At 46.8% G+C, this 18,610-nt stretch overlaps 2 protein-coding genes across 6 annotated transcripts in view; one reads left to right on the top strand and one right to left on the bottom strand.

Moving 5' to 3' along the window:
* Positions 1 to 1,475: 1,475 nt before the first annotated feature.
* Positions 1,476 to 16,392, bottom strand: ZMAT3 (zinc finger matrin-type 3). 3 transcript variants are annotated; one of them, XM_075418296.1, is made up of 7 exons: positions 13,571 to 14,956; positions 12,360 to 12,660; positions 11,889 to 12,214; positions 9,958 to 10,077; positions 8,085 to 8,251; positions 7,873 to 7,973; positions 1,476 to 6,856 (listed from the first exon to the last, which is right to left on the bottom strand). In XM_075418296.1, exons 3-7 carry the CDS (start codon positions 12,156 to 12,158, stop codon positions 6,645 to 6,647), a joined length of 870 nt encoding a protein of 289 aa, XP_075274411.1. In that variant the 5' UTR covers positions 12,159 to 12,214; positions 12,360 to 12,660; positions 13,571 to 14,956; the 3' UTR covers positions 1,476 to 6,644. The 3 variants fall into 3 exon arrangements, with proteins under 3 accessions (XP_075274411.1, XP_075274410.1, XP_075274413.1); XM_075418295.1 differs by lacking the exons at positions 12,360 to 12,660; positions 13,571 to 14,956 and adding an exon at positions 16,259 to 16,392; XM_075418298.1 differs by lacking the exons at positions 12,360 to 12,660; positions 13,571 to 14,956 and adding an exon at positions 15,961 to 16,038.
* A 53-nt stretch (positions 16,393 to 16,445) lies between these two features.
* The window catches only part of PIK3CA (phosphatidylinositol-4,5-bisphosphate 3-kinase catalytic subunit alpha), a 40,984-nt gene continuing 38,819 nt past the window's right edge, over positions 16,446 to 18,610 (top strand). For 2 of the 3 annotated variants that reach the window (XR_012763666.1, XR_012763667.1), the window contains exon 1: positions 16,994 to 17,109. The gene's annotated coding sequence lies outside the window, so the exon portion shown is untranslated. Of the gene's footprint in view, positions 16,589 to 16,993; positions 17,110 to 18,610 lie in introns of those variants that run through there. The other variant, XM_075418285.1, reaches the window with a different exon arrangement.

Genomic DNA, 18,610 nt, shown 5'->3' with positions numbered 1-18,610 from the left:
TTCATCAGTCTGTGAACTGAGAAGCTGAATGGAGATGTGGCAGGGTCAGCAGCCTGGTATTTAAAGGCCTTGGGTTCAATCTTCTGTTTCAGCTACAGACCTTCTGGGCGGATGACTGATTTTTCCAAACTTTATTTCCTCAGCTGTAAAATGTTGTAAGACAGGTAAATGCGATCCTTAGACACCAGGTTAATTAGAGAAGTGGAAGGAGGGCTATTTATGCTTTCAAATCATACAGTTAGTCTTAGATTTTCATCCATTTTTGTATTATTTTATTTGCTGCCTAATGTAACAAATGCCTGTGACTCTGAATTAGGTTGCCCAGGTATCTCTGTGTGTCACTGTGGTTTGACTGACCAAATTGCAATAGAATTAATATAGAATACAAGTACCACATGAAAGTATTAAAAACGCAGTGCTTTAACAGCTGGTGACAGGGAGACGCTGCTCTGTAGAGGTTTGCTCCTCTTTGGTTCCTAGGGTGACTGAAAGTAACACAGTCTGCTTGGGCATAAGATAAAGTAGGGCTGGGGTCAGATCTAACATTAAGCTCCACTTACAAGTCTTTATGACCCTATTTACTATAAACTCCTGCATTTCATCACTAGTGCAGAAGAAGTCACTTAAGCACTTAAGCAGCTCCCAGCCCAACAAAATGGTAAATCAGGCTAATTCCACCATGGCATCACTATTCCCTGTAGTGGCCCAAAGCCTTGAATAACAGAGGACAGGGGAGTGCAGGGACTCATCCCTGTTGGCAGCTGCTAACACACGCAAAGCTGTGCCCCAGTGGCAGTCACGCACCCCGAACAGCTTATGTGTGCCACTGGGATACTGCCCTTGAGATCAACAGCACAGCAGCAGCACCAAGGGTGGGCAAAGTTTTCCTCTTACCCGAGCTGAACTCCGCACATCCCAGATCTCTGCTTCAAGGCTCCAGTTCAGAATGTCCTTTCTGTTTGGAAAGTCATTTATGCTGCATAAGCATATGCTCTTCTGAAGCCCTCAAGAAATGAAAGAGGGAAAGAGTGCACTGGCAAAAGATGTGCAAATGTAAGTATCAGGCTCAGCTTGTCCCCACCTTTCTACAGTTAAGAGGTGAAAGTCAGCCTGTGGTTAGCCTGGGGCTGTTCCAGAGCTTGTGATGCCTACTCAAGGGGAAAGCACAGCTAGAAACAGAGCCCTTCCCATGCCTTCTGGTTCCCATCCTGTCAAATGCTGAGCACTCCCAATCCCTCCTGAAGCCAAGACAGCTCAGAGGGAAAACTCAGCTGGCTTTCGGTAATAGCTGAAAGTGCACTGATTCCCCCCCCCACCCCCAGAGGAACAAATTCTACACTGGACTATACTCCTTTATCAGTGCATTAAAACATATTACTCATGGAGTCACATTCAATGTTAGGCTAAAATCAACTCAGTCAGGCACAGTCCAGCCATATCATGAGCAGTAGCAATACCAAACACTAAGGCTGTACAATGATAAGAGCAAGATGATTTATTATATACTGAAGAAGAAAAAAAGAAAAAGAAAAATCATTTTCATCAACTATTCCCTCACAGGGGTCAGTACAATATAAAGAAAATAAGGACAAATGTACAAAACCAACCTGACAAGAAGGCTCTAGATGAAACACGTTCAAAGCACTTGCAAATGATGTTGCTGGACAGATGCAGAATGAAATTAAATCAAGTAATTTTTCCCCTGCCAAACAGACTGAAGAACTGATTTTATTTTTAAAAATCCACAGTCCTACCTTTACCAGCAGATACTTCAGATAAAAAGATATTGTTCAAAAGAGAGATTCCCAAAACTACCGTTCAATCCTGTTTATTTGAAAGTGGATTTTATTCTCACTTCTAACTTTATGCAGATGGCAAAGAAGCCAGCCCAGCTCAAAACAATAGGAGCTTAGCCACTAACTTCAAAGCAACCAATCCATACTTCTCCATTTTCTGTTAATCCTTTGGCAACCACAGCATTTGAATTGGCAACAGATATCCATCTCATCCAGAGCATTCTTGTATATATGGTTGTAAAATTTATAAAAAAAACACAAAACAAAAAACACATATATGAGAAAACATCAGCAGTGTGAAATTCCTGAAGGGTTTAAAGGCTTGCTCCTACTCAACTAAATCCAATGTACTTCAAACTATTTTAACCGGAGCAGGACCAAATCCCTACAGAACCAGATACACATTCCTCAAAAAGCAAAACCGTAAGAATGTCGTAACCCAAACATAGGAGTAAAAGACAAATTTTAGCACAGTACCTTGCCTAGCCCTAGCCAAAATAATGTATTTAGCTAGAGTATTTTATTCACTCCTGACTTGGGCAAGATTCCTATTGGTTACACTGAGCGCATTACCAAAGTAATGTGGCGAAAGGACGTTATGCATTAGTAAGCTAAAATATGAATCCGTGCTTATGGGAACAGCTTTCCCTTCTAATGCCCTATAATGGGCACCTAGAAAAGGAAAAAATACAAGAAGCTTTACAGAAAAAAATCTGCATTTTGTTACACTGATGACCATCCTAAACAACTCCACAGAAGTTTTCAGGGTTCCTCTTCTGATGTACATGATGAAAGCAAAAGTCAAAAATAGACCAATGTTAGGCAAGATTATAACACATTTACTCATTAGTCCAGAATGCAAAATAGCAAATAATGCTTAAAACAAACAAAATAATATCACTTCCATTCTCCTCATAAATTCATAGATTCCACATAGTTTACTTCCTTGCCTTCAAAGAAATGCTTAAATGTAGTATGAACTTCACATGTCTCTAAAAATATCATCCCAGGTTACCAAAACAATCATTGGAGAAAAAAAAAAAAAATTAAAAATGGACATTTAAGAGCGAGTTGCAAGGAAATCCCCGTTTTGTTCAGCATGAAAAGAAACAAAGACGACCCACTGGTTGGATTTGGGGCTTTGTTGTTCGTGTTTTTTTTCATCAAGGGAAAGCAAACAATACATATGTGGGATGGAAAACATTTTCCAAACATAATAAATACCTGTTCTGATCCAAAAGCAAAGTGCAATGTAGAGTTTTCTATTAAAACAAAAACAACCTACAGACTAATGCCTTAAATATTAACAAATCAATTAGCGGTCAGCACAGTCAAATAAATACGAACACATTGATTTATATTTTGTTTCTAGCAGCAAAGGTCATTAACCTACTGGCCAATGTGACAGCTTCACAGAAGTCCTGTTTCTTGGGTTTGGTACTTTAACATGAAAAAAAGATTCAATGGGTCTGGAAACTGGTACTACAGCTGTACAGTACTCTCCCTAGCCCACCTACGTCAAATAGGGTTTGGCCAAAACGTGTTTTCAATATGTGTTTTGAACACTCATTTGGAGAACAGCTTTCACACAAAAAATAAAATCAGGATCTACACAGTTTCTCATGCTGACAGGTATGAGTTTGGATAGGCCTGAACCCTAATATTAGTGAGGTGGGATGTTTTCTCTTTGCAGTCAACAATCTTCTGTGCTGGAGGGAGAGTGCTAAGATCACAAACCCTTAAGCGATGCTGAAGGGGGAGAGGCAAGCTTTGGTCAGTTGTAGGCAAGGGCCGCAACAGAGCACTGGTGCAAAGCAAGTCTCAGCCGCTCCTCCCAGCAAGATATATCCTTCCTTCCGTGTAGGAAACCTGTCTACTCTTGTTGCTTGAGTCCCACTGTCTGCTTTATATCTGCTACATAACCCACCACTTTGAAATTCTCAGGGTGATATGCACTTCTTATATCCCCTTGAATAAAACAAAGCAGCTACGGGCCTTTCTGCTCAGGGCAGACTCCAGCCATCCCATACAACCAGACTCAGCCCCAGGCACAGAGGAGCTGGCAGCGACAGCCCCCGGCATGCCCCTCACACACCCTCCCAAATGCACCAGCACACTGCAGCACGTTTGCACTGGCTGTTACCGGGAGGTAACAGCACATGGAGCAAACTGAGTTTTGATACCTCCAGCAATCACTGGAAAAGCCAAATCAGGAGCAGATTGCTGGGCTGGGAGCGGGGGCAGCAACCAAAGCGAAATGGTGAGCAGTTGATTTTTGGGACAGATGAATGCAGACAAAAATGCCTTCTTGGTCCTAGCAATAAATTAGACAACACCAGTACCTACGGCTCATCCAGCTCTTCTCTTACCCAGTGTTGTTCTTCTGCTACTAATTGCAGCCTGTGGGAAATGCCACTCTTTAAGGCAGAAGGGATGTTTAACCATCATGCAGGGATCACTCTGCTGAAACACGCTATGGTAAGGCTCATCCAGCTCCCTCTGTCCCTGCACAGTGGTGTCTGACTAGCAAAACAAAAGAGAGAATACAAAGAGAAAACCAGACTTCTTTGACCGCAAAAGATGAGGGGAAAAGGCCGATGGGATTTTTTGCAAGGGGAATGTTCTTCAAGGCCACTCAGAGGGTGAGCCAGGGGCAGGAAAAGCACAGAAGAAACTGACTTACAGGCTGTCAAAACTGCTCAGTTAGTGCTTGCAACCTGGGCACCTGTCCTCCTACCTTTTAACCTGCTCCAGTGCACAAACCCTATTTAATTGGGCTTTGCATAAAGGAGGGGAGAGAATCCCATTCAAGAGGATGTCCATTGCTCTGCCTGTATCTGCAGGGCAAGGATCAGCACAGAATGATGTAGGGGGTTGCTTTCAACTACTGTGCAAGAGCTCACCTTGGCTGGATTTAGGAAGGCTGCGTCAAGGTTGTATGGCTACCTGATGCTCAGGTAGCTAAAGATAACCATACTTGGCTTCTGAGGAGCCGCAAAGTGCAACAAACCTTTTTGAGGCAGACTAGAAAGATATGAATAAAAACTACCTGGATTTTTTGTTAGTTTACTCATTTTTTATTTTTTAAGGCAAGCAGAAAATCCTTCTGGAATGCAAGAGACAGGATCAGAATGGCAAAAAAAGGAGATGGGGGAGCTACCTTCAGCTTTACTCACGAGGTAAAATTTATCCCTAGTAAAATACTACCGAAACCAGTGGAGCTGCATCTAATTCAACCTACTGCCTAAAGAGGAGCAAGAGACAAGCCACGGTGCTTCCTTTACCCCCTCTCTGCACCTGCCACTGCAGTCAATGAAGCTATACCAGCGTACAGCCGTAGCAGCACAGTGGTGAATCAGGTCCAACAGAGGTTGCCTACGTGCTGCGCTTGCCACTGGAGCCAATGTTTTAGAAACACTGTGACCTGGATTCCAATCACAGCTCTGCACATCTACCCAAATGAGCAGAAAAATAAATGCTAGCCCTACTTCTCCTTTCTACTTTTGCTAAGGAAGATCAAAATAGACACCCACCCTTTGGGTTTGTCTACACTTACGAAGTTGTTTGAATACTACAAAGTGTCATGAATACTTCCACGTGGCCAAAAAGGTGTTACTCAAACAAGCATCACCTCTGATGTTTACATCCTATCTAACTTTTGATTTTTGATGGTCCCTAAAACAATGAAGTCCACATCAAAGAATGGAATTAAAATCCATTCTGAGATGGGAAAACAAATAGGGGAAAAAATTTATCCAATATTGGTAGCTTTAGTCCAAAACAGCATTTCACCTCTCCTGTATAACCCACTGGGTTTTGTCCAGGGAATGGCAGGGAAGCGGGACATACCGTTGTCTGCTCCCCAAGGTCCAGGGAGCCCTGTTCTCCCAGAGGAACAGAGCTGCAGGCCGGAGACCAACACTTGCTCTCTTCTACATCAGTACGCAACGAAATTACAGCTGACAGCTCCTTCCAACCTATTCTCAACATCACCCAGTCTTAAGGCAGAATTAGAGCAGAGCATATCTCATCTGAGCAGGTCTGCTTTCCAATTCACTTCATTAAGCCACCGAGACCCCTGCAGACTCTCTTCATGGAGATGAGCTATACCCATGGTGCACTAAAGTGCCCAGCCAACAGCACTGAGAATCTTTTTTCATTGTTAACTGGTAGAAGAGAGTATTTCTGGATGTGGCTAATCAGCTGGTATCCAATGTCAGATCTTCAGAACAAAATCTGCATCACACAGGAAGTGGTAAGAGCCACGGCCCTCCAAGGAGGAGAGGTATGCACAGTCTTTCTACAGGGATGTGTAAAGAACTTACTCTGGGCTCTAACAGGGGCCAAAGCAGCAATTTGTGGACAAGTACATCACCTAACTCACACACTCACAGGCCCCGTTCCTGCCTCTTCTTTACAAGCTGCCCAGAGACTCAGTTTGCTGTAGGGAGGCATTCTGGAGCACTGCTCTGTGGTGTGCAAAGAGGGGAGTGGGCTTTGCACATGGTCCACCTGTGTGGTAGAACCACAGAAGTTCCCAGCACTTCTTGGGCTTTGCATATTCATGCAGAAGGCTGGGGAGAAGACATAAAGTCCTCCCCACCACTCAATACAATGAAGAGCCTTAGATAATTAGCAAACAAACATCAAAAACACTTCATGTCCTGCACAGCGTCATCCTGCCAACTATGATAGAAAAAAAATCTAACCATACCATTAAGTTTGCAGGTGTTACATGTATAGCTCGAGAGCATACTCCTATCAAATGGAGCACAAAGCAGGGCATGTGGCAAACAGCAGGCGAGAGACAAGCTGCTCTATTTGCAAACTACTACCAAGGGTGGCGCATCATTGTACATAGCCTAGGTTCTCCATCTCATTCCTATACCGCTGTTCGGACACCTTGCTTTTATGCTGCTTGCTTTCTAAGTGCTGCCTGAACTCCATCTCCTCGCTGGCCCCGGTGTTGCACATGGAGCAGTAGAACTGGCCACTGGGGGTGACGCACATGGCCAGATCCCGAGGAATCCTCTGGCGTGAGCGGGGATTGAAGTAGGGACCTGAGGAGACAACAGAAAAACTGATTTTACCTATAACAAAGAAAAGCTAGAAGTTGTCACTGAGCTGCCTCTAAGTCCAACAATTTTTACAAAAAGCAGCCAAAGATTAGCTTCTTTAACTGTTTAGAGTCTGAACCATATTCTCCCACACAACCTCTCCACTGAGATCCAAGTGTGTAGCACATAGGGGAGCAGTACTTGCCGGTATTTTCTAAAGCAGTAGAGTGGGCTTAGTGCCCTGGTCTTATTAAGAATCAATAGGGTTTTGAAAATTAGGAGCCTAATCATGTAAGTGATCAGTCAAGACTTTTTTTTTTTTTCTTAAACCTCCAATTCCATAATTAGAACAGTCTTTTGACTGGAATAAGCTGCCTCAGTTGAAAATGATCACAAAATCGTATTTAATAGAACTGTAAAAGATTTCTCTTATCCACATGACAGTGGTTAGAATGACATGATTAAACCAAGCTTCACCAGGAATCAGGGTTTCAGCTAATAAGTGCTCACAACACAACTTAAAATTAAAAAAAGAGAAATAGACACTGGGCTGGACACTATAAAAGACACTTTAAATCATAGTAAAGAGGCAAAGTTAGTATTTAACATCTGAGGAAGGACTCTAGGAACAGATGGTCTTAGAGGGAGGCTAACAAACTCTCTCATTCTGGTCATAGGAGTGCAAGTACAGGTTGATGTGCTACAGTAGGAGTCAAAGCAGCTGGCCACTTGCCAAGGAAATAAAGCAGGAAAATTGTCACCACTTAGAGCAGCCTTAGAGACAGGCAGATGGTAAATTAAGTTACAAACTGAGAAACCAAACTAACGAGCAGACTGACAAAACAAAGCAACTTTAGCAGCTGGGAGAAAACATGCAGACATGAAGGATCAGCAGAGCTAAGACCAGCTCCTTTCACAACCTGTCTCTGCTAAAACAGACCTCAGAAACAGAAGAAAAACAAGTCTGTTTTTTATTTATTATTATTCCAACCATAGAACAGATGCAAGCTCCCGGTTACCTGTGTTGTTTTGAACTGTATACATATTTCTTCTGTTCTGCATCATTTTATAGTCATTCCCTTCTTTCCTTGCCCTCCGTTTGCCTAGTTCTGATGCATCCCTGAAGATTAAACAAATACGAACAGCTGCAATTTAGAGTTTTATGAGAAAAGGACTGCCAGAGACACTGCCACATGCTTTCAGCCTGAGCACGAAGTCGAACAATACCTACGAGAATGAGTTATTCTGTGCTTCTGCAAGACGCAGCCGTTTGGCATGGTTTTTCCCTTGGTAGTGAGCCTGCGCCACAGCCGGAGAACTAAATGAGGCATCACAAAGCTTGCAGTAATCATTCTCTGTGGCCAAGATCACTCGGCCACCTGGCTTACTGGATCCCATCTAGCAGCAAAGGGAGAGACAGCATGTGAAACATAAGAAGGTTAAATTGCTGAAATACTTGAATCACAGATGATCAGTATCATCTTCAGCAAGCAACAAGAGAGCTGGAATTAGAGCATACAGATTAGGACGCTCTCAAGCACTCCCCAGACTGTTCTTACATGAATTGCACTTTCCCTGCCTCAGTCTCCAGGAGAATCTGCCAGTTCCTTGAGATCTAGGCAAATCCCTGGCCTCAGATGGAAAGGAAAGCAATTTGAACAAACACCCTGTACCTCTGCAACAGCTACAGAGGCTTGTTTACTTCACAGCAGTGGTTTAACTCCTCTAGTCCTGACTGCTGGGAGCTGATGAACAGTGACCTTCACACTGAGGAAGACCCACTGAAAGGTAAAGGTGCTCCTCTCTCCTACTTACAGTGTACCTAATGTCTCCACAGTAGCGTGTCTCTACACAGCTCCCTGACCACGCTAAGAGATAAAACCAAAACCAAACAATAGCAGAGCTGCCAAACCTCTGATCCTTACACTTCAGGTAGGAGGATATCTGGATCAAGACTTCAGAGGAAGGATCCAGTCTCACACGAGTAGCTCCTGCCGTATGAACACTACCTTGCCTGTCTAGTGCGACCAGACACTGATTGGGGTAGCAACCACGTTTCCTCAGTGTATATCATCCAGAGAAAAGTAAACAGTGCAGCAGCAGTGATTCATACAGCCATGTCACTGCAGCACCTGCCAAGTCCAGTTTCTTTCACATCTCCTCTGAAACTCTTCCAGCTTATAGACACATGCACACAATTCTGACTTCTACATTACAACATGAATCCAGTGATCTTTTTATTGCCATGGACCACTTTCTCTATTAAAAAACACACCAGATACCCTAGCAGGTACAGCACCCACATCCCACTACCTAGGACTGGACCCCACGCCCTCCCAATTCAGCTCTGTGAGATGCAGTTATTTCAGGTGGGACTGACCCTCCCTCTGGCAGCTCTGACAGCATGTACAGCAGGCTGCCAGTTATGGCAAATGCTCTTTGCTTTTGTACGGACAACAGAGGCTTATGTTTTTGGAAATGACAGGCACAGCTTCGATCCCTGCAGCCCAGCTGTGGTTCCCTGCACAGTCACATGCAAGAGCCGGGTTAGCTGTTGAGTCCCATGACAATCAGAAGTGATAAATTCTACTGGATCACCGAGGGAATCATCCATTCGCCCTACACACAGGAATGAGCACTGCAAAAGGCACAACAAAAAAGGGATTAGATAACAGCCCTGGGCAATGGGTGTAGGAGCACCAAAGCACTTTTTCCATGTAGGCTTCCCTCCGCACAATGGAGGGATGACTGTGCAGAGAGGATGCCACACCCTCATGTCCAAATCCAGCTCCAAGAATGCTGTTTTATACCTGCCCTTAAACAACCATAATCAGCAGCATATCGAACTTACTTAAGCATCAAAGTACTCGCCATGCAGAAACAGAACATTTCACGCCAAACGTTCTGCTGCAAGGACAGATCAATACCTGTATCTTCAAAGGTAAGCAAATAGCTCACAACAAGCCGTTTCCACCACTCTGTGCCATCACAAGGAAAATCCTTTGCCAGCTCCCGCAGCACTCAGAGCGTGAGATCTAGTTACTCTCATCGGGGGTTAGGTGACAAGTAAGCAGCATGATCTCAGTCACCTTCCTGTGCCTTACCTGAGCTGGAAGGGAGACAACCTGAGGTGGGGCAGCCTCAACCGAATTACTCATTCTGGCAGGTGCCGGACAGCTATTGGCAGCATAGTAATTTCGGAGTTTCTTACTGTGGTTTTTACCCTAGAAAGAGAACCCAAATTAATTGCTGTCCTAATAACAGCATCTTACACTGAAAGAAAAAGGATCCAGAGACCGAAATGAGAAAATGGCTGTGAAGATGGCATCTCAGGTAAAGGAGCTGTCACTCAGAAAATAACAGCTCTGGACTTGAGAGATGCTGGCATCCCCCCTTTTCTCTAAAATGCTCGTCACCTAGCACCATTGGGCCTCATTTTCAACTGATTTTCTTAAATCAGTAAGATTACAATTAGCCCCTCAATCTGTTTCCATTTCACTTAAAACTAGTAATTTGTATTTTAAACACGAAATATAAACTGCTTTGCATAGCTTTTTGATAAGACTGGACACACACTTCTTATCATGAGGTTGCAAGCATGAGTTAAAACATGAGATTGAATCTAAAAAACCCTGCTTCATATTTTATTTTCTCTTGGAAAACTTATACTTTTTGGTGTTCTGAAAATCTGATACAGCTACATGACAGTATGCATATGCATGGTGGATATACAATAAGGCGTACGCATAAATGCAAGTTACGTACTATAAATGCACTGCTGTCCCCTCATGGCAGAAATACTGCAGAAATCAGATGTTGTAACACTAATTCAACCTACCCCTTGACTGGCATGATACCACTTTTCCAGGGCCAACAGCAAATCTGACATCTGGGTCTGGTGCCCTGAGGAGGTGAACAACCCCCCTTTTGGATTTATTGGTGGCAAAAGTTACTATTTCCATATCTCACACAAATATAGCATTAGTAAGAGAGGATACTAGTAAAACAGGGTAACATAAGACTATGACATATGTGATCTCTCAGCAAAGAATCATACACAAACAGTCCCTAACCTATTTCAGACAAGTCAACCAGACTAGCTTGAACAAAATTAATTTGGTCTGAGCTGGCTCAGATGATGCTGTCCAAAGCAGATGAAAAAGTCTGCATAGATGGCCACACCAGCAGATCAGTTGCGTGCATAACCTCAAGAAGGAGGTAGTGATGAGCGCCTGGCAGCAGCTCCCTTTCCTCACTGCACTGCTGGATCCAGCAGAAAACATCTGTCTGGGCCTTACAAAATGATGTTTGTGGAATCAGAAGTTCTGTTTTGTTGGATGAGTATACAGACAGAAAACAGATTGCACAAAACAAAGGAAAATAATGAGCGTCTGCCTTTTCACCCATGCCATCTTGGCACTACTTCTCTGTGCCTGTAGACAAAGCTTTCAAAACATGCTTCAGTAGTGACACCTTAAGTAAAGGCACTGCAGCATGTCTGGAAGAACAGCAAATTCAAGCAGGGTGAAGATATGTCTACAGAGCACTTTTATCCACACCTTCCAGTCCATTAGGTGGTGTAGAGGTAGCTTCAGACGAACTAACTCAAATGCTGCTGCTGGTGTGCAGCCACCTCACCAAAGCACTCAAAAACCCCCTTGCGAAGCTAAGTTAGTCCTCGTGCATTAGAATCACAGAATCCCAGAATCCCAGCATGTTCGGGGTTGGAAGGGACCTCTGTGGGTCATCTAGTCCAATCCTCCTGCCGAAGCAGGGTCACCTACAGCAGGCTGCACAGGACCTTGTCCAGGTGGGTCTTGAATATCTCCAGAGAGGGAGACTCCACAACCTCCCTGGGCAGCCTGTTCCAGTGCTCCGTCACTCTCAGAGGGAAGAAGTTCTTCCTCATTAGCCCACACTTTGCTCTGTGCTACCAGAGCAATGCTACCGGCAGCGCACACACCGGCACAGGTATCTCTACACAAGCTGCAGATGCAGCAGCCCTGGAAGCCATGCCTCCTGCTCCTCTCCTTACCTGGTAATGAGCCTGGGCTTGTTGTGCTGAATTCAGAGTGACATTGCAAAGCTTACAGCACAGAGGCTTACATAGTTCTTCCAGCATAGGGTCCTGCTCCACCACCTTTGCAAGCTCTTCTTCTTGTGTGTGATGAAAGGATGGCCCCAGTCCGAGAGATTTTGGTGGGGACAGTGGTGAGCTGGGTCTTGGCCTTGTAGCCACTGACATAGGAAGAGATGAAGGCTTCTCAGGATGAGGAAGAAGTCCTGCTTGTTGTAGAAGAATCATTGGCCAGGAAGACTGTGAGCATGCTACTTCTGAAGGATGAGGAGTCTTCTTCAGATCTGGATCAGAGAGACACAAATGCTGAAACAAGCAGCGCTAACAGGAACACCGGCAATCCAGGGCACAACTTCCATAACTTCACTGCCTCTACTTTATGCCTTTTCACAACGCCAAGCAAGATAAAGTCAGTTTATAACACTTTACCTCACAGGAACAGCAGCATCCCAGACAGCCAGGGCCAGATTAAAAGATGTGTATATAAGCAGGGTATTGATGTCCGAACTGTAGTTGTCAGTACTCCACAGCACCCTCCCGGACAGGTGACGATTCCTGACCACTCAGAGTACCTGACCCGCAGCACGCGTGCCCCACTGCTCCACAACCACTAGTAGATGTGACATACGACACGCACAGCACACACAGCTGCGTTCATGGGAACGGGACGGATACAGCCGTTAGCCCCATCCTCTTCTGACAGCCTAAGAACAAGCTCACACTCCAAGACCTAAACAGATATTACAATGTATTACTGCTACTGATGACTTAAGAAGAACCCAAATATTTCAAAGCAAATTTTTTTAATATATAGGTAGATATAAAATACACACAAATACATCCCTCAAATATTCTCAAAGACCTTCCTGAGGAAAGACATTCTACAGTTAACTTATCTCCAATAAGTCAACAAAAAGCAAAGAGTGAGAAGCAACATGAGCACACCCTGCTGTACGCAGTCAGCTCCCAAGGGTTTTCTTCCATGGTCTTGTTGAATGACCTTGAGCTATTTCTCATGTTTCCTTTACTAACTACAATCCAGGCAACATTTAAAGCTGTGTCTTCTGCTGCAAAATGGAGAGCTTATCCCATATGAACCTTTATTCAATTATTTCTCAGTTAATTCAAGTTTTTTAGAACCAACTCTACATTTCCAACAAGGGGTTCCGAGAGGCTTATTTAATTAAAGTTTATAAATCACATCTAAAGCCCGGGATGAACATTCCTAGAATAATGCAGGGCAGTGATATTATGAATCAAGGCATAGCTACTTTTGTTAATGTCTTATTAGCTTCTTATCATACCAAATCCTGTTCACTGCCACACTGGGATTGAGAGAAGCATATCTTGGCCTTTACAGATCACTTCCAGCCAAGGCTGCATTGGTAGCAACCATGTTTATGCTATGGGGTTTGTTCGTTTGTTTGAGCAAATAGTGAGCCACATCTACAGTTTAAAATAACACTTCTGGAAAATTAGGGAAAGACATATTAAATGCCACATAGGAACTTTGTTCCTAAGTCACCTTTGAAAGTAGAATTTCATTTCAAAGGCATTTAGGAACCTGGAGAAGCAGACAGCATTCATCTGGGATAACTTTCAGGATTTTCGATCTGCTAAAATTAGCAGGAGATAAATACCTTGCTGCACTCAAGCTCTGGAAAATCCCAGTTGATGCCTGCATTTTTAGGTACTGTATTACCTTTGAAAGGCTGGCCCCAGAGAGGTCTATGTTCTATTAGGAAAAATAAAATATAATTAACAAAGAAAAAAAAGAAAATCAGTGGGACCAAAGTGCTCAAGTGACACAAGCATTTCTGAAACGTCTACCTCTGAAAACAGACTTCCAAATAACACAAGATTAGAAGCAGTTTAGTTATTACTAGTAACCAAAGGTAAAGAAAAAAAGAAAAGAAAAAGAAAAAAAAAAAAGAAGAGCACACATTGCCTTGGAGACAAGCTTTCAAGACACTAATAGAGCCACCAGGAGTTTTTGTGTTTTCAAATAGCCCTCCACCACCACAGCTCTGAGAAATTCCAGGAGAACTATACCTAACACAATGTCACCATAAAAACAAAATCAAAATCGGTATGACAATAACTGAAACAAGATAAAACGGAATCCACCACAAAGAAGGAAGCAGAAACACAGGAATGGCGTGGTACAAATCATCCATCAGCAGTGTAGGTTCTGTAGCACTACCCAGCTTCTCTGCACCTTTCAGCACACATGTTCCTGGTTAAAATGAACTATGGAAAAAGACTTTGCTATCTTCAGTTTCCTCAAGCAGTACTCAGCAGACAGTCCAATTAATTTCAGTGGGGCTACAGATGAAACAAGTTCATATTCATGATGGTTAAATATATCATAACGCGGGCCTATCAAGGCAGTTCAGATCAACTATGCAAGCAGATCAGCACGCCACGCAATTTCAGAGTCTTATTACATCACCGTAACGAGCCTCTTACCTTAAAACAGGACTAAACTACCACGAAATACTTCATAGAGCGACATAAAGAGATCTACAGTAAATTGCAATCGGGCTCTATCTGCTTAATTTTGCCCATTTGTTGCATCGAGTCTTACATACGCAGCTGTCACGGATGGGATTTGTCATGTACAAGACAGGGCACGGTGCTTACAGGTTCTGCATCACAAAGGTGTAACAATATTCTTAGAAAATCTTTAATTGTAAGGTCATTTACTGTTTTTTGAAGTCAGCAGTAGTCTGAAGATAAATTTAAGGCTTCATGGGCAATTTTTAAATCAGAACTTCCTGACCTGGAATAGGCAACTCTGATTTTCTTCTGATGGTGATCTTTCAACACTGAAATTGCTCAAATTATGTCGATTTCTTTCTCACGGATGCTATTTTAAAAAGTAATAATAAAAAGAGAATCACTCAAATTCAGCTTATTTACATGTCCCTTTAACCTTCCACTGCTGGCCGCTACAGATACCTTCTCCTGGACAGGGCAACAGGACATCTTTGACTCCTCCCTCCCCTTCACATGAGAAGATGCAAGATCTTTACACCACAAAACAGCAAAGGAATGAGGAACCTCCGTCACCACGGGCTCCTAACGGTACAGCCTGGGGCAGGGCAAGGACCTGCAGCCCTCCAGGTCTAGCTGAGGAGATGTTGTGCCTGAAGACAGCCTCTCTCAGATCTCAGCCATACCTCCTCCCACACACTCGGTGCCAGTTGTCCTCAGGTGGATGCAAGGGAGACCGGCACGCAGCCCTCCTTGCTTCTCTCAAGTTGGGGCGTCCCAAGGGCACCTCTGAAGGAGGAGACCCAGTCTCCGTGCCCCGAGTACCACAGTCTGGTAGCACCCAGGCACTGCTGGTGGCACAGGCAGCCGGGAGCAACCTCCCCAGCTGCCAACAGCACAGCTCTAGAAAGGAACTGGTGTGGCCTCAAATCAGAGCACTGTTCAGTCGGGAAGGCACGGACACAACGGGACCTTCCTTGGCCGTGAGTGTAAACCACAACAAGACATCTACATGCCACGTGTTCCCACCAGAATTGGTCTCTAAACACAGTTGAGGCAACTAACAACAGCGACAGAAATCTATACAAACGATGAACACGTCGTGGGATTGTTTGGGGCTTTTTTTTTGCAAGACAGGAAGCGTTTCTTCTCAAGTCACAGAATCAGACAGAATGTTCGGGGTTGGAAGGGACCTCTGTGGGTCACCCAGTCCAACCCCCCTGCCGAAGCAGGGTCACCTACAGCAGCCTACACAAGTCCGCTTTTATCTCGAAGCGGTGACACCACTTAACTCTGCCAGGAGTCTCCCTTTGGCCGCAGACTTGCACCCCACAGGCAGGGGCATTCCGTAACGCTGCGGGGATGGGAGGCAGCGCACTAAAACAGACCCGCGCCGCGCGCAGCCCCGCCCGAGCGAGCAGGGCCCACCGACCCTCTGCCGAGGCCGCACCTCCCGCAGCGGCGGGCACCCACCGCCTCCTGCCCCGGCGGGGGAACCGCGGGGTGCAGCTCGGCACCCCCGCAGACATCTCACCTCGGAGCCCGAGAGGCACAAAGCCCGGCTGTCTCCCGCCTCGCAGCGACGGCCGCCCGAGCCAGCGCTGCGGGCGGGCACCCGCACACCACCGCACAGCAGAGGCGGGCGCCGCCACCCGCACTACCGAACGCGGCAGAGCCGCCGCCGCCGCCAGCCCCCCCCCCCCCCCCCCCCCCCCCCCCCCCGCGCAGCACCGGGCCCTGCTGAGAGCCCGGCGCCTCCCCCCCAACAAGCACCGAGCGAGGCCGGGCCGCGTCCCCGCCGCGCACACCCCCGGCCCCGCGCCGGCACCTACCGCGCCGGCGGGGGCTGCGAGCGCCGGCCCCGCGCCGCTTCCCCCCGCGTTACTTCAGCCGGTCCCCGAGGCCGCAGGAGAACCGGGACCGCGGCCGTCAGGCACGGCCGGCACCAGCTGCAGGAAGTGACCGCAGCGCGGCGGGGCGGGGCCTGCGGCGCCCGGCAGCGCGGGGCGTCGGGGACCGGAGGCGCCGGCAGGGTTTGCTGCTCCGCGCCTCGCCCGGTGGTTGCGCCGGGAGGAGAAGCCAGCAGCCGGCCGCGCTCCCCTCGGCTTCCCGCACCGGGAGGCCAGCAGCCAGCTCCCCGCCTCGCTGCTGACGTTTGTGAGGTGTTCAAAGAACTCCCGCGGGCGCCGCGTTCACACGACAACAACCGGGACGGAGGGTTGGGGTGGGGCGGGCCCGGTGTCCCTCGGAGAACCGAGCCCGCCCTCCCGGCCCGGGGCGGCTCCCGCCGAGGGAAAGGCGACAGCCCGGAGCCGGGGAGGGCGCCGCAGGCCCCGCCGCCGCTAGGGGGCAGCAGGACACGGAAGCCGGGGGGTCCGCGAGGGCGCGGCCCCGCCGCGCGCCGCTGTTCCACTTCCGGCGGGCGGTGCCATCCCCATCCGGGGTCAGGGCCCCGGTCTCTTCCTGTTATTGCCCGTGCGGGAGGCGGTGGCTCGGGGGGGAGTGGTGTGGGGGCTGCCGCTGCCGTTCTTGCCAGCGCCCGGGGGGACGGTCACCCACCGAGTGGGAGCGGTGGTGGCTGCGGGGCGGATCGGGGGGCTGCGAGCGCTGCAGGGCGCTGCCCTGCCCGGCCCTGCCCGTTGGGGCGGTGGCCGCGGGCCGGCGGGGAGGCCGCGCCCGTGAGGTGAGTGAGGCGGGGGTCGGCGGCGCCGGGGGGGAGGAGGGGCTCGCTCGTGAGAAGGAGCCGCGGTGGGTTGTTGCTTTCCCGGCGGGGCTCCCCGCGCCCCCGAATCGTCGCTGTGTTTTCGCTGGATGGGTTTCAGCAGCCCTAGGCTCACGGGTGGGCTGGTGAGGGGCCCCGGGAGCGGAGCCGCTGCTCGGCGGGCGGGTGCGGGGGTCGGAGGTGTGCGGTGTCGCCTTCCTGGCTGCGGTCGGGCCGCCCTGGTAGCGTCGCCTCTGCGCGACCCGTGAAAACCTCTCTCTTCTTTCGCGCTGTCCAGAGATCTGTGTTTATGGACGGCCAGCGTGGAACCGCCGTTTCTTACCAGTGCTGGTGTATTTTCTGGTAGGCTGAGTGTTAACAAAACTTTGACCAAACTGATGCAAGCTGCACGTTTGTTTTTCTTTGGGAGTTTTGTTGCCGTGTTTGGTATTTCTGAGGTTATTAAGGTGACTGTGACTTCAGCTGTTAGTGGTGTGTCTCTGTAAATTGCTTTTTATTGTAACTTTTTCTTGTAGACTTTTAAAATGTGGTTAAACGGGGGCTGCTCTGTAAACAGGGCATATTCAGAACAGCCACAAAGAAAGTGTATGTTGAAAAGCAGACAGCGTGGACTATAATGCTTTGCTTGAGTTAATTCTGTAGGTATGAGCATTCTGCAGTGGATTCTGAATCTGGATTTTGTAGTGCTTAGTAGAAGTCTGGACTCTGTTTCTTAGTTGCTTGTACCCTCGCATCCCAGCTTTGAGCTGTAGTTTTCCAGTTCATCACAATGGATAAAGTTATGATCTGGATCACTCTTTGCTTTCTTCCACCTCGCAATTTATTTATAGAAATGTTCTCGTACTTGTTGCTTCCATGCTGCTGTTCTGTAGTGCAGTGTAACAAAGTCTACCTCTTGTTGTACGTAAATATCGTTAGTTCCTAGGAATATTCCAGTACTCAAGATGATGGTATTTAATGGTTTGTATGCTGTGGGGAACAGAGCCATTTCAGCTGTTCTGAAATAAAGCCCCATGTGAACTTAAAGTTTCACAGTAAATAACTTTATTCTGAAACAGTAACATTGGCAAGTTTTTCTAGAGTGGCTAGTTATTTGGAAGCATATTTTTAGCTAGTCAGCTATTTGGAACTGTAGTTTAGTCATCACATGGACAAACCACACCTCAACCAAGCTCATGGTGTTCACAGAGGAATTTGTGAAACTGCACAATTCCTTTTGTGATCCGTGAAATATTCTGCTTTCTCATTAAGACAATAAATACGGCAGCTCCAGAGCTGCAGTTGGAGTTTGACTGGATTAGATGCCGTTCTCAGCAACCTGGAGACAGTGTTTTGTGGTTTTTTCAAAGTGTGGTAAGCCCAGCCTACAGATTCATGCCAAGGTGTTTTAGTTGTTGGGCCTCTTCAAACTGTCATTTTCTCTTAATGGCAATATTGTTTTGGTTTTTTTGTTGCAGTTTAC

This window comes from Opisthocomus hoazin, chromosome 4, assembly GCF_030867145.1.
Source record: "Opisthocomus hoazin isolate bOpiHoa1 chromosome 4, bOpiHoa1.hap1, whole genome shotgun sequence".
Taxonomy (NCBI): domain Eukaryota; kingdom Metazoa; phylum Chordata; class Aves; order Opisthocomiformes; family Opisthocomidae; genus Opisthocomus; species Opisthocomus hoazin.
This window is presented reverse-complemented; position numbering and strand designations above follow the sequence as displayed.